Genomic DNA, 15,204 nt, shown 5'->3' with positions numbered 1-15,204 from the left:
ATCCAAAGTTGTAAATTAATAGAGTGTAAAATAAGTTTTAAAGACGTACTATACGTTTTCATCAGATTTGTTTTATTGTAAAAATGCAGCTTAAAAATTAAACCTAAAACCAATTATGTATATGGCCTACTCAAACATAACATTCAAATGGAAAATATCTTCAAAATTTAATGACTTAATGAAGATTTTTTCCTTACAAACAACAAATTGACGTTTTTTACACAACATTCATAGATAATCGAGATCTACAATCGAAGAATTTTTTCAATTTCCACAAATGAAACTTTGACTTGTCACGCAGCTTAACGAAAAAAAAAATGTATAACGCACAATACTCATGGCGTCACATTTCGAAAATGCGTTACAAAATTTCGTACTCATGATAATTTACACAATTGAGTATAACATTATCTTAATGCGAGTGTCTCAATAAATCTAGTAAGCTAGAAAGCGTAATCCTTTTATTTTTAGGCTACTAGAAGTCTTCGTCATATTATCCTCAAATTTTTATATAAAATGCTCTCCGTCACGCAATAATTTAAAATGCTACGCGCTACAATAGATAGGCGTATACAATCAGTCGATGGGTGCGGGGACAAAACTGTGGAATGACTATCAGAGGAAAATGCCAGCAAAACTTGGAATCTATAAATTGTTGATTCATAAAAACGTCCGCATAAAATCGGCAATATTTGTTCAAGGCCAGAAAAATCGTGTAACTAAAGCTATAAGCTAGACTTGTCAAATGCATGGAAACGCTTGAGAAAATTGGAAATCGGCAATTTCTTGACTCATGCCTATAACAATATTTACAACTTGTAAGCCTATGGGGTTATCCTCAGCTGCTTAATATGTAGGTATGTCAAAATTCATACCTAATTGTTAACTTGACTTTTCATAAACTTTTAATGAACATTTTCGTCATTTTTGGAGTATCACCCTTTTTAACAAAACCGAAGGGTAAAGTCACCAATAATCACCAATAAAAAGGGAAAAAATATCTGTCAATCCCGTGTAGACAAAAAAAAATTAAGGAATGTGCCGCTTCCGCTAATGTTAACCGCACAGGCCTTTTAGATCTGAAGTACAAGTCCGGCGCTGGAGATGTTGTCGCCACCACCGGCGGTTTGACTGACTTCGGTGCAGACGAGGACTGGCGCGACACAGACGTCGACCTCGATGCGACGCCCTCCTACGTGGAAGACCTCGTCCCAGCAGGCAACCGGCTTCTCCACGTTCAGCGGGATGCGCGTGCCGGAAATTATCGAGGTCGTAAAGCTGTCGTCCATTATCAAAGTAGCCTTTTGGAGATCGATCTGGAAAAAATTATCAAAACCAAATTAGAAATTCTTTTAATATATCTATGCGTTGAACATATAGATTAATAAATTATTATATTCAAAAGAATCTAATTTATTTTGTAAGTTCTGCAGGTACTTATTCGAATTTTAATGTTTGATATTGGGTGATTATTCGGACTATTATGAAAACGGGTCTTCGAAATTGCGACTGTCAAAATTTGAATATTAAAAATCATCTGACAGTAAAATGAGCGTCGATCTACTATATTTCTGCACATATAAATAAATAGCGCGAAAAAGCGCCACCTGTGAACTTGGTAGCGAAGAAAAAGAACGTCGCGAATGCGTTATGCGAATATCGTACTCGGTAGCACGGTAGCAGGTGTCAAAAGGTTATGCAGTTATAATGAATGAAAATCCAAAGAAGAGACAACGCGTAAAAAGATGTTGTGTAATCGGATGTACGAACGAGAATTCCAGCGAAGAAGTACCATATTACTATTTTCCAACAGATTCAACCGAGTGGAAAAAGCTGAGACGACAAAAATGGATAGATGAGGTTGTCCAACACAAGTATGAATAGAAGATTCTTTAAACTATTATTCATTTCAAATAACATAAAATTAATTATTTCAACAGTTAATATTTATATTGATGTATAAACATTTTTTTCAATTTCAGCAAACAAAAATATTGGGAACCAAAGAAGAACACAATGATATGCGCTGCTCACTTTACAGGAGGAAGAAAAAGTGAACACCCTCAACATCCTGCATTCAACCCCACAATTTTTCCTGGTCAATCTTCAAAAAATATAGAGGAACAAGTTACAAGATTTGATGGACAAATGAAACAAGAACAAGTTAAACCTCTGCCAGTAAAGTTGCCAACAATAACAACAGAAGAAGCAGTGGATAATTTGACAGGAATGCTGGTCAAGCCATCAGTAATTATTACAAAAGAATCCACAACTACATCACCAGCAAAAGATGAAAATGTACAAATAGCAATTCCTGAACCACTATTTAGCAAGATAGAAGACACGAAGGTTGATCAAAATAAAAGCATGGCTATTGATGACCAAGCGCATACCATCCTTGATTTTCAATGTCAAGTAAACATATCAAATGCTAAACATGTAGATATAACCATGCCTGACTATATGATGTGTAATCTCAGGGTTGAGAATAATCTTAAATGTGCAGAAACTCAAATCAATCTAAAAAATCCAACTCCTGTAATAATTAAGAGTCAGAAAGAAACTCTGTCATATAGCACAATTTTCAAAACTCCTTGGCTACAGCCTGTAGAATTTAATGGCATATCTTCAATAAATTTTGACAGTGATTTGGAAGAAATTAGCGGAGTAAATTTTGCAATATTTAATCAGTTATTAAAAAAATTACCTGCAATGGAACGGCTTACTATTAGCAATGCAAACAGATTATTAATATTTTTAATGAAATTTAAACAAGGCCTCAGTACATCTGTTTTGAGTATTTTGTTTCACTTGAATTCAAGCACAATCGATCGGATAATTGATGAAACTTTAGAGCAACTTGCAGTTTCTCTAAAATCTCATGTATATTGGCCAAAAGATAGACAGGCTATGACAAATATAATGCCAAACTCATTTAAAGACGAGTACATAAATTTTAGAGCCATAATAGATTGTATAGAGATTCACATAGAAGTGCCTACAAACGTTAAAGCAAGAATAGAATTTTATACTAAATACAAGACTGGCCACAGCTTCAAAATATTCTTCGCATTTGCTCCTAATGGTTTCATTACTTATAAAAGCAAATGTTATGGTGAACAAAAACGCGATGTGCTAGTTGCAAATGACTGTGGATTTTTGAACCTCATCAGTGATAACGACGTCATTTTAGCTATCAAGGATTTTCCTAATCTCAAGACTGTTTTAGAGCGTAAAAACGCTGTTTTTGTAACACCTCCTTTTATGGAGAATTCTACAGAGTACACTATTTACGCTCGGATTTTAAATAGTATAAACCAAATAAAATTATTCAGAATTCTGTCATCTATGCCTACAAATTTAGCTTCTAAAATAGACGACGTTGTTCAAGTCTGTAGTGCATTAAATAATTTAAGATTGCCTTTGTAGAAATTGTAAGACGATTATAAGACAAATAAATTATATATTTTTATATTTTCAGCAAAATATCGAATCATTTTAAACGTACCTATACGCGGATCTCCTAATTTAAATATTAAATTAATAAAAATAAAGTCAACTCACATTGCTTGTACTACAGACATGTCGGTGAGCAGTGAGCGAAGCTTTTGCAGCGGCGGCCATAGTGTTTTTCCAGGGCGAGTCTTTGACCGTGAGTATCGCCTGATAAGCTAGTGTGTGCACGTGAATTCTTGTGAGTTTCCTCGCGCCCTCAATGCCTTCACCCCTCGTTCTGATAAGCTTAAACAAAGCTCTTATCTGATCCAATACGGTCGCGACTCTGGGTGTTGAGTTTGCTACCAACGAGATGTTTCCATAGTACAATGAGTTGTGCAGGTTTGCGATCTCCTGCTCGTTCATACCCAGACTGTCGGCATAGGGTATGATCATATGATTAAGTTCTTTAAGCAGTTCCTCCTCGACAAATGAGGCCATCTCAAAGTGGATCTTGGTGCTGGGCTTCTGACTACGCATTTGCTCGTGAATTTTCTGCAGATGTTTACCGCGCTCTCCAGCGACAAACGGGTAACTGTCCATCATCTGCAAGCCGCTGATTATCAGCAGATCTGGTTTGTAGTCAGCCAGAACCTTTCCCAATTCTTCCAAACCACTGGCTTGTGGATTGTGTTTGTCATTGTGAATAATGTACCTGATAAGCACATAATTCTGATGTAATAAAAGAAGACTGTATAGGTTCACAAAACAAAAATTAAAATGTTACCTATTTGCTCTAGCACTCATGTAGGGCCCCCAAACTTCTCCCCTCTTGTACTCCAGAATTAAGTGTATGTCGTCTCTTTCTACCTCGCCGCCCACGACTTCGATTGCTTCGGGTACCATCTGGAGTAGGGACGTCGTCATCTTAGCAGCCAGAACAACGTCGCAACCCTCGCGTACTAGTCTCATAGCCATCACAGCTGCGTTTCCTCCTATCGACGAATATGAAGACGGGTAGGAGCGAGCCGCCGCTACGAGATTATCGAACAATGTGGAGTTGGACATGTAGCGTCTAAAATAAAATTATTATACGAAATTAATTATACTACTACTTATCAAAAATCTGTAAATTTGAATGATAAAGTATACTAACTCTGCAGCAGCTCCATGTCTAAAATAGTAGGCAAAGCTCTTGAGAAGCTCTTCTTTGGTGCTGATCTCATCAAAGTGCTGGGGTTGTCCAATTTCCTCTGAATACTCCAGCAGATTTCCAGCTTCTATGTAGACATCTGTACAGATGCCATAGCCTATGGCAACTCGTGGTCTTGGGCTAACAGTATGCTTGTTCTCCAGTCGCTCCAATGCTTGCAGCACCGAGTGCAGTTTTCTTTGGAGAACATCATTTGAGTTTCTATAGTAGACAGCTAGAAGGACGGCTAGTACAGTGAAGAATGTACCGAGTTTTACTTTGCTGTAGCCCATTTTGGCAGTGTTCCTGTAAAATGGAATAGGGGATTATTTAATGTTAAAAATAGAATAAGCGGGTACAAAAGTCAAAGGTCAGAGAATCTGTTTGCTCCTCTTATTCTTTTCCATGCCATTAGAATAAATTTATCAAACAAAATATACCTACATGGAAATTTAAAATATTGAATATGAGAAATTCATTATACATGCAGCTTTTCAATTAGCGTTACACAATAACTTCTCCATCAGCACACTCTCCGTATGAAGTAAGTGCATCATGACTAACCGTATTTGCTTCAAAACAATGCAAATGTGAAATAATGCATAATCAAACTGCTAAAAAACTAACTTTTTTCCTATACAAGCAAAAACACCTAAAACACTCCCTCAAGAAATGGATAGAATCTGCACCAAACCAAACCAGCGTAAGCATAAACAATCAATTAATCGATATCTGTGAGCTAGCAACAATACCACGTCCACAATTTTGCCCATTCCTCAATAGCGACTTCAGTTTAATATTTGTTTACATCCTAATCTATATACAGACCTTGAGTATAGCGTCGCGGATACTTTTTCAGGCGACGGGGATCGAGGAGGTTAGGACGACGACGAGGTGTCTCTCCAACGACTCTCCCACGAGTAGATATTACAGGTTTCCCGGCGTCTATCCTATCCACAGTCCATACACGGGCGACACTCTTCGATGAATTTTACGTGCGTGTGCAAGCACGCACGTATGCCGCGCAGTCGCGTTGGCGCATTGCGCGCAGCAACAGCAACAGCTGATATATACACATGCAGGCGATATGATATATGAGAGGCGCCGACGACCTGCCGCCGCAAGCCCGCAATGTCATCGCTGGATAAAGTGTGTGTTATTGTGTTGTTATGTGCTGTGTGCTGTGGTTGTAAATTGATACGGGGGAGTAGATCAGCCAGCCAGAATGACGTTGAAAAGATAGGTAGGTATATAGGGTGTGGATGAAGACGATGATGCGTTTGTGCAATTTTTTTTAATTGGATAATGATTGTGTTGGTTGGTTTTGCATGTTATGCGCGCGCATCCAATGGTGCTATTTTCTTATAAATATTAGATCAATATATAGGTAATGATTAATCGTTCGAATACAAGTTGAATTTATTGAAACTTTAATGTCTTTTGAACTTGAAACACGAAAATTGACAATATTTTTTAACAGCCCACTAGATTCTACATATAACAATATTAAAATGTAAGAAGAAGGTATAACAACAAAATTTATATTTAATCATCCATCAAATCATCCATATCGTCGTCTTCCTCATCGTCCCAATCGTCGTCACCGTTAGACTTTAAATCGCCTTTATCCCCACAAGATCTTTTACAAGCCGGTTTACTCTTGATGCACTTCCTCGGTTTCTCTGGACAGCTGATTTTATTAGATTTCGAGAAGAACGACGAAGCAAACGCTGTAATGATAACCATGACAATTGCCATACTCAGCAAATTGTAAACAAATTTTTGAAGAAACTATTATAAAATAATTATGTACCTTTGATCCGCTCCATCATGCCGGGCCCCTCTTTGACGCACTTGCGCTGTTTCCTGCGTTTCTCCGACCTCTTCCGCATTATCTCCTTTACATTGCACGCGATGTGCATCGAGTGATTCACTGCGAGATGAATGGTGCACATACCGATCACGAAAAGAATCGGCAGGCTCAGGCTAAACTCCACGTCGTCCAGGATTTTATGAACCGATGATGGCAGAAAGTCGCACATTTTGCTCCGTTTTTTTGAATTTCGGATTTTTCAGTGAAATTTACTTGGAATTTGGGAGGTGATTCGGGCCGAAAACGGGGAAAAAGATTTTCCGATGGGAAGGAAATGGGTACGATGTGAAAGTTATCGCGAGTCTTGTCGTTGTCGGATGCATTTTGTTCTCGTCGTTTGAATGTTTGTTTGAGAAATAGAACACTATTTTCTGATAGAGGTATCAGGTTGTTGTTGATGTGAGATTTCTCGCAACGTATATTACTGATTTTTTTTCAGCATATTTCAAATTTTGGCGCCAGAATTACAGATTCGAGGAACAGTATAGGAATCGGACCGTCAACTGGCGAAGAGGAACGAACCAAAGTACGTGACTTTAGTGACTCGAGATCGTTCATATCGCCTCGTCGTAAATATATCTGATGTTCCGATTTTTATTCAACAACAACAAGATCGACTCCAGTGTTATAATCGCTGGTAACAACAATTCGGGCCTAAGCACTGCAACGTATTAATCAACGAATGATCTGCTAAACGATTCTTGACTCGGAAAAGTAGTGAATAGTGTCGTAGCTGATGAGTATAAGTAGTCGAACGGCGTTGATGGTATCATAGAAAATGAAAGTTCTTTTATGGTCGACTGAGTTTTCATAATCAAGTTTTTAACCAAGGGACCTTACTGCAAGTTCACGTAAGTCTGTTTTATTATTTTGTGCAAGTAAATCTGATATAAGCCCATAGATATTAAGTTGGCGTTAGTATTTATTTTTGAGGTTAGGTAACACCGATCTTCGCGACGCGGACCGTGGATGCGTTCCTTTTGGTATACCTATATATAGGTGCCTATGCCCAAATAAACAAAACTCATCAGTGTATCTTCTGTTAGCACTTCATTCTTATCGTTCTACGAGACTGCGGTCAACAATCATGTCTCATATTTTTCCACGTTTTTAATATTTTTTTTCTATATGCCGATCTTTACGTCCGTAAAAGTAATGTTATTTGCAATTGTTTGTATTTTATAATTTGAATATAGTTGCAAGACTGTAACTCATTACTATAAGTGTAGGTAATAACAATCGTGACTGTATAAGTAGTTTGTATTACATTAGCATTTAGTTTACATAATATATATCATAATATGAGTGTAAGGAATCGGATACACGTTGAACGAATTATACAACTCAGAGCGTTGCCTTGTTTACATTATCATACACATTAGGCACCACGAGAGAGTTTAGTGATCAGAACAATTTCTTTATATGAGATGAGAAAATACGCTTAATACATAAAGATCTTCAACAGTTATTAGCATTAAATTGCTTTGAGAAAAAAACATCCTCCGACAAAATGTGTTCAAACGTACTTCAGAACAAGCCCCCCCGCACCGCTGCAATCTTCAAAACTCTCTCTCCATCAGCGGCATAGCAGTCATAAATCTTATCCGTGAAAAATCCAACCTTGCGCGACGAAACGCTGGCCACACTACGTGTGCGCGCACACGTGAAATCCATATAATATCCTTGCAGCGCTTCTGGCCACCAGATGCTCGGCTTCTTCCCGAAATTTTTTCAGCGTCTCTCTATGTCCTATCCGGTGTCCTGCCGCGCGCGCGCTTCCGATGATGATAAGCAGGCGCCGGGGCGTGTGTGTCTGCACGGGTGTATCGTACACATAGAAGGTGTACAGGGAATTTATTGTGGGAGGAGGGAAGTGCGGATTTCCGCTTTTTCGCTGTTATCAGGGATCTCTTCGGTGATCGGCTGCGCCTTTATAGAGTTTTACGTATGCAACGTTTTTACAATGATGAAATGCATAAAAATACGCTGCTTTGATTATACTCCAAAATAACGAGTCTCGTCAGGGAAGCTGCACGTTTTAAATCGTAAAATCGGTGGCCGTTCATTGAATTACAAAGTAACGATTTTTCAATCGCCTTACGCAACGCCGGTAATTCTCTCAGTACTTCGAGATATCTCTGATAAGGCATCTGTTAAATGTCGATAAAGTAAATTGCAGCGGCTCTAATCTATCTACAATCATCCGTACAACTGCGACTACCTGTTCATCGCATCCCTCACTAGAAAGATCGAGTAATTAACGATTCTCGCCGTATCAAAGCTTTTCATTACGTTCAGTCGATATCACGGAATCAGCGTAAATAATTAACCCATCTCCCTCCCAGAGACGTACAAAGTACACATAGCATTCAATCGTACGGCTCAAAGGTGCCGCTTCTCTCAGGATCGTGGAATCCCCATCTCGTTATCCCCGATTTCACAGCGCTCGCCGATAAATAACACTGACCTCTACCCAGGAGAAGAAACACCCTCTCTCGGTCTCGAAAAAAAAGCAAAGGGACTACGGTGGTGGGGACTTGTTACCTGACCATAGTATACAACGTAAGGGTCCTCGTAAGTATTAGGCCCCACTGCGCGTATAGTTTCACCGAAAATCGACAGCGACCGATAGAGGCGGTACTTATAATGTATATCTATATAGGTCTCTTTCTCTCCTGCAGAGGAGAGGGAGGGAGCTGCTTCGTCCCTTTCTCCCTCTCAACCTCTCCACTCCGGGGGCCCCGACCCCCGCCCGTTTGGCGCCAGAGACTTGCCGCTCAGTTGCCGCCCGCGCTTGGTCGTTGCCGCATGTGTACAGCTCTTCCTCTTATTTTGCTATATATTTTCTCAGTGTAACTTCGAATTTCCCGCGCGATCGCGTGTGTTGATGCTGCGTGCGCGTTGGTTGTTGTTATAACAATACACGCAGGATACAATTATCGTCCGGTATAGACGCAGGTGCCTTTCCCCGCGGCGCACGCAGTGTCGGTAAAGTTTTCAAGGATCTTTGCTGATGACGCCTGGACCAGTTCCCCTGAATTCAAGTTTCGCTGAGCGGTTCGTATTGTATATGTATAGGTGTATAGGTATACCTACTGATGGCTGTGCGGCGGCGTCATTCCTCAGGAATCTTTTCTCTCTCGGCCTTGGCGGCGCCAGGCGCTGCGCGCGTAATGGAAATGTATGTGTGGTACTTGATGGAGAGGAGGTTGTTTTTGCGCTCTGCCGCAGTTTAGCTTGCTTTAGGTGGAAAGGGTACTTGAAAGAGAGAGAGAGAGAGAGAGAGAGAGAGAGAGAGAGAGAGAGAGAGAGAGAGCTGCGGGAGTAGTTCCGCGTATTTAATGGGGGAACGGTGTGTTTATATTAAATATACAGTGGGTTTGTATACTCTTGCTTTCGGGGGTTTGCATTAGTGTTGCGGATATGCACTTGGGTATATAGATGAATTACGGCCATTGATGTAGTATCTACTTATCGTTTGTCGTATATCGTGGACGCTTATTTAGTTGTAGAGTCTTGTTTACAGCGAGATACCCTCGCATTTCTTGCAACAAATTGAAATTTCGTTTAGCGGAAATCGTATTTTGGAGCCGATCATCGTAAAACGCTGTAGAGAAAGCGCTTATGGAATATTTTTCCGACGAACTGCTTCCCGGATATTTATGGGAATATGGATTACATGATGAATTTTACGTGGAACTGTACACTTGAGGATTATGCGCTCTTAGAACGGTTTAAGGGATTTGGGTACTTGAAGCCTTGAAGTATCGTCATTGTTCGCTTGAGAATTCGTAGAAGGCTCTGATGATCAAAAAGTTATGAGCGAATTTCGTGCGCCGTTATACCTATACGAGTCTATAACGACCCTGCCTCGATATGATGCATTTGCTGCTTTTTTCAAAATCGTTTTCAAATACCAAAAATTAATAAATCGTTATCTCCTTTTGTTCGACAAGATACTCAAAAAAGTACAGTATAATTTACTCAAAAAAAACAAACTCTTCTACATACCCTCACCTCCGCATAAGCGTCACCACACAATAACACCCCAAGCCAACCGATCTCCTCGGCATCAGATCGAACCCAGTATACATATATATATTTCTCCGGCGCCTCCGCGATTCATCGCACGCGCGCGTGCCGCGCGTGTTTTTCATTTCGCAATTACACGCAGCATACTCCGGTTTCTCTGCTGCTATGCAGCAGTTAGTGCACTTCTACTCGGCGTTGCGTATAGCCAGGCGTATATCGAGACGACTCTTTTATCAACTCCGTCTGTGCACATAATACACACATATACAATTGTTCGCATGAGAGATAAAAGAGAGACGACGCAGACTGGGTATTCGATTGTGATTTTGTGGTTTGCGGTGCAGTCATGCGTTCGCTTGTTTTCCTTTTTCGTTCGCGAGGAGTAGGTATATAAGCGCGGCGGAAAAGGCTTCGTGTCGTCCGGCGTTATTTGACCTTTTCAATGGCTCTAATTAGATGGGAATTGGTGGTAATAGAACGCGATGCGTATTATTTCCGCGAAGATCGCTGATGCGTCGATCGATTTTTCCACGTTCGACTGTATTTTTTATTTTTATTTTAAAATGCGCTATTGTTGCAGCGCGTGCTATATTACAGCGTTTTATTAACAGTCGCTGTCGATAACCGAGTATAAAATAAAAATATCCGAAGCGTATAGTAGTGATGTAGAGATTTCCTGATGATTTACAATCATCGTATAAAATATACACGTGCACGTTATAGATTAACGCTAATCGTGCAAACGAGTTCCCGAAGAAAAAACTGACTAAATTAATTAAATAATGCAAAGAGAATCTCTACATAACGAGCAACGAGAAAAAAAATCAAAGCAGTCGAGCTTTGTGTATAAAGAAGAAATCAACGCGCGCAATCAATCTGCAAATAATATAAGTAATACCGCCTATTTCTCCGCTGTCAAAACAAACAATCGAGCGCTCTTATAAGAGCTGCTAATAAAGCGAAAAAAAGAGCAGCAGCCGAGGTGCGGCGACATTGAAACGCGTGTGCGCTACCATTAAGATAAAAAGAAAAAACACTTAATTCGCCATCTTAGAGCGTTGATACTCGCAGGCATCGCGCTCGTAGTGTGCCGTCTATTTTTAGAAGTATCACTGCACATCGATGCGTATATAACTCTTTCTTTCTCTCTTCCTCGCTTCCAAATGTTTGACTCGAGTTTCTCGCTACTGCTGCACATTATTTATATAACGTGGCATTTAATCAAGCCAGCCTGTTCGTGTGCATAGGACCATTGCTGAATATGAATTGATGATTAATTTACATGCAGGAGTTGATTCGAAAATCTGTTTTCTTACAGTGGCTGCAGCTATACGACTAGCAACTCTGTCTCCCATTTGATGACTATTGACTGCTGAAGCGAGAGGAGCTGACCAGAAATATACTTGACTCGTTGAATATAGCTCCATCTTCAGAGCAGAGCCAGCCAGTGAGTGAGTATCCAATTAAACTGTCCCTAGTGTGGCTGCTTTGTTGTGCGTTCTCTCCTCTCTTATTCTAAGCTTCATGACTTTTCTCTGCAGAAGGTTGAAGGAGGAAAACTGGATCGATCGAAGTAACTGTTGCTGCTGCAAGCTCAGACAAGTTCCTGCATCTAAAATGGATGATGATGAGAGGTCACCCAGATCCGGACCCATGGCTTCCCTCAACAACCTATTCTCCTTTACCAGTCCTGCAGTCAAGAAACTTTTAGGTTTGTTATATACTCAATCAACTAGTGCAATAGTCGTGTCATATATGATTGTGTTTATTTTTGTTGCTTTTGATGGTATAGCATATTAAGTTTGACACTTTCACATAATATTCAAGTTTCTCAATTAAAGCTTTTTTCATTGTTTTAGAGCAGTGTTAATTTAAACTATGTATATGATTATTTTAATATAGAATTTTATAAATAGAACATAGTGGACAGTGTCTTTGTTTTCCGATTTCGTATTTCTTTGTTGCTTAGCTTGGATTTTTTTAAATTACATATACACTATTATAACTTAAGAAATAAAATTGTAGGTTGGAAGCAGGGTGATGAAGATGAAAAATGGGCAGAAAAAGCAGTTGAATCTTTGGTGAAGAAGCTGAAAAAGAAGAAAGGTGCCTTTGAGGAACTTGAAAGGGCAGTGAGCAATCCAGGAACTCCTAGCAAATGTATCACCATACCAAGAAGTCTTGATGGAAGGCTACAAGTTTCTCACCGCAAGGGTTTGCCTCATGTGATTTACTGTAGAGTTTGGAGATGGCCAGACCTACAGTCTCACCATGAATTGAAACCTCTAGAAATTTGCCAGTACCCCTTCTCTGCTAAACAAAAGGAGGTGTGCATAAACCCATATCATTACAAAAGAGTAGAGAGCCCTGTTCTTCCACCAGTCCTAGTACCTAGACACTCAGAATTCGCCCCAGGAAGGCTACCAGTGAACTTTTCACAGCACAGTGAATCAACCATGCCTCAAAACATGTCCTATTACTCGGATGATTTTAATACCGGACGCATGAGTAACAATACCAGCAGCATCGACGGAAGCGCCAACTCCCCAGTATCTTCATATGGATCTGTGTCAAGTCCCATTAATGCAGCCAATAATCACAATCCCTATGGAACCAACAATGGCCTGTCAGAAACACCTCCTCCTGCTTATTCTCCGTCAGAGGATGGATCTCAATACGTACAGTCTCCATCTCCCAACTCCATGATGGCCATGGATATCAGCAACACACAAGACGTAGCACCGGTTCCTTATCACGAACCTCGTTATTGGGCTTCCATAGCTTACTATGAGCTGAACAGCCGAGTGGGCGAAGTATTCCACTGTCAGTCACCGTCGGTGATCGTTGACGGTTTCACAGACCCGCGCAACAACTCTGCCAGATTCTGCTTGGGACAGCTATCCAACGTCAACCGCAATTCCACGATAGAGAATACGAGAAGACACATAGGCAAGGGCGTGCAACTGCACTACGTCAGCGGAGCTCTGTTCGCCGAGTGTAACTCAGATTCTGCCATATTTGTTCAGTCGAGAAATTGCAATACCCAGAGAGGATTCCATCAAAGTACTGTGATAAAGATACCGCCTACCTGCTCTTTAAAGATCTTTGACAATCAGTTATTTGCTGATTTGCTCGGCCAGAGCGTCAATCACGGATTTGAAGCGGTCTTCGAACTAACAAAGATGTGTACGATTAGGTACGAATACGAGATTTTAATTGAAATTTCTTCTTTGTTTAAGTATCCACAATATTTTGTTAAATTAATACTCGATTAATTCTGTTTTTAGAATGTCCTTCGTCAAAGGATGGGGAGCCGAATACCACCGACAAGACGTCACCTCCACACCTTGTTGGATCGAGATGCACCTCAACGGGCCGCTGCAGTGGCTTGACAACGTCCTTACTCGCATGGGTTCGCCGCACAATGCAATTAGTTCAGTGTCGTAAAAAAATAAACTCTTTCTTAGAAAATATACGATAAAAAAAAAATTAAAAACTAAGTTTTTAGACATTTTGATGTTTTTTTTTTAACAATGTCGTCACAAAAATGTTCGGTTTATCAATTTACTTATTAAAAACAATTTGAATGCACGATTGCATATTAGCGCCAATTATAATATGAAATCATGGGCAATTTTAAGCGTTTTTAATAACTACAATCATCATATATGGAGTATTTTTGTGGGCTACTAGAAAGAAATATTTTTAATTCGAAAATTGAATTTAGTAACAGTGAGCAAGGCCATGCATGTACTTTTAATTAGGACAATTCAGTTTTTAAGTGATATTTATATATACTTAAAGTAAAATTGAATTAGCTATTTAATATTACTTTTCTTCTACAAATGCTCATAAAAGATGCCATACACAAATCTTTACATACGAATTTAGATAAAGTAATTACTTTTTTTACAGTGCAATATTTGATAAACGAGCTTGTATTCATAACAAAAGGTTAATGTACTGATTTTAATGAAGAAAAAAGACTTAATGAAAACTTTAATACGTAATGCGAAATATTTAATGATGTCAATATTAGCTTTTTTGTGGATTAATGTTAGAACTAACTTTGCCTTAGATTTGGTTTATTGCCCTGTAAATGGAATGTATAGTTAAGCTTTGTTTTAGATTTACTTATGACGATAAATACTCCTTAAATTAAGATTAGCAATGTACAGATTGTTAGAAACTTTTGAAGATTAGATTCTTCATAGATATTGGAGAAGTCATTGTGAAGTGAATGATACATATATTTGCCCTTTGCAAGGGCGATAGATAATAAGGTACTTGTTTACCTAATTAAATGAATTATAGCAAAATAGAGATGTTTAGATAATTTTAATCAACTTCTATTGCAATGGCTTCTCGTTTTCAAAAGCTCGTACAGGTACAAAATCGTACAGAAAATTTGTATAATTGTTACACACGTGTAGTGTAGAGAATAATGTTTGTGCCTTTTAAAAAGAAAAATCGACTATTAATGTAAAGCGTGTTCGATATATTTTTATAGATATATGACAATGTTTCCCGACTAAACGTATCAGAAAACGATAAAAATTTACTTCTATTTTGTTAGAACTCAATCAATGTAAAAAAATATATTTTTTCAATTGAAAAATAAATAAAATATATAAACACAATCATGAATGTATTTACATTTCATGTGCTTCTG

The 15,204-nt window shown here is 39.1% G+C and overlaps 4 protein-coding genes across 11 annotated transcripts; 2 read left to right on the top strand and 2 right to left on the bottom strand.

Annotated features, from left to right (window-relative positions):
- Positions 1-51: 51 nt before the first annotated feature.
- Positions 52-5,615, bottom strand: LOC100118248 (ADP-dependent glucokinase). Of its 2 annotated transcripts, none has more exons than XM_031928927.2 (5): positions 5,456-5,615; positions 4,592-4,933; positions 4,223-4,510; positions 3,565-4,150; positions 52-1,316 (listed from the first exon to the last, which is right to left on the bottom strand). In XM_031928927.2, exons 2-5 carry the CDS (start codon positions 4,918-4,920, stop codon positions 1,074-1,076), a joined length of 1,446 nt encoding a protein of 481 aa, XP_031784787.1. In that variant the 5' UTR covers positions 4,921-4,933; positions 5,456-5,615; the 3' UTR covers positions 52-1,073. The 2 variants fall into 2 exon arrangements, with proteins under 2 accessions (XP_031784787.1, XP_031784786.1); XM_031928926.2 differs by lacking the exon at positions 5,456-5,615 and adding an exon at positions 5,072-5,446.
- On the top strand, positions 1,587-3,486 carry LOC100679506. The gene is made up of 2 exons (XM_003426383.5): positions 1,587-1,874; positions 1,983-3,486. Exons 1-2 carry the CDS (start codon positions 1,708-1,710, stop codon positions 3,427-3,429), a joined length of 1,614 nt encoding a protein of 537 aa, XP_003426431.1. The 5' UTR covers positions 1,587-1,707; the 3' UTR covers positions 3,430-3,486.
- A 36-nt stretch (positions 5,616-5,651) lies between the features above and the next one.
- Positions 5,652-15,172, top strand: LOC100115713 (protein mothers against dpp). 7 transcript variants are annotated; one of them, XM_031928929.2, is made up of 6 exons: positions 5,652-5,870; positions 6,963-7,351; positions 11,851-11,983; positions 12,074-12,243; positions 12,558-13,728; positions 13,820-15,172. In XM_031928929.2, exons 4-6 carry the CDS (start codon positions 12,150-12,152, stop codon positions 13,977-13,979), a joined length of 1,425 nt encoding a protein of 474 aa, XP_031784789.1. In that variant the 5' UTR covers positions 5,652-5,870; positions 6,963-7,351; positions 11,851-11,983; positions 12,074-12,149; the 3' UTR covers positions 13,980-15,172. The 7 variants fall into 7 exon arrangements, with proteins under 7 accessions (XP_031784789.1, XP_016840650.1, XP_016840651.1 ...); XM_016985161.3 differs by having other exon boundaries at positions 5,659-5,870; positions 6,940-7,351; XM_016985162.3 differs by having other exon boundaries at positions 5,722-5,870; positions 6,940-7,351; positions 11,851-11,979.
- On the bottom strand, positions 6,022-7,010 carry LOC100679543. The gene is made up of 2 exons (XM_003426384.4): positions 6,441-7,010; positions 6,022-6,357 (listed from the first exon to the last, which is right to left on the bottom strand). Exons 1-2 carry the CDS (start codon positions 6,667-6,669, stop codon positions 6,173-6,175), a joined length of 414 nt encoding a protein of 137 aa, XP_003426432.1. The 5' UTR covers positions 6,670-7,010; the 3' UTR covers positions 6,022-6,172.
- Positions 15,173-15,204: the final 32 nt, after the last annotated feature.

Source organism: Nasonia vitripennis, chromosome 4 (genome assembly GCF_009193385.2).
Source record: "Nasonia vitripennis strain AsymCx chromosome 4, Nvit_psr_1.1, whole genome shotgun sequence".
NCBI classification, from domain to species: Eukaryota; Metazoa; Arthropoda; class Insecta; order Hymenoptera; family Pteromalidae; genus Nasonia; species Nasonia vitripennis.
This window is presented reverse-complemented; position numbering and strand designations above follow the sequence as displayed.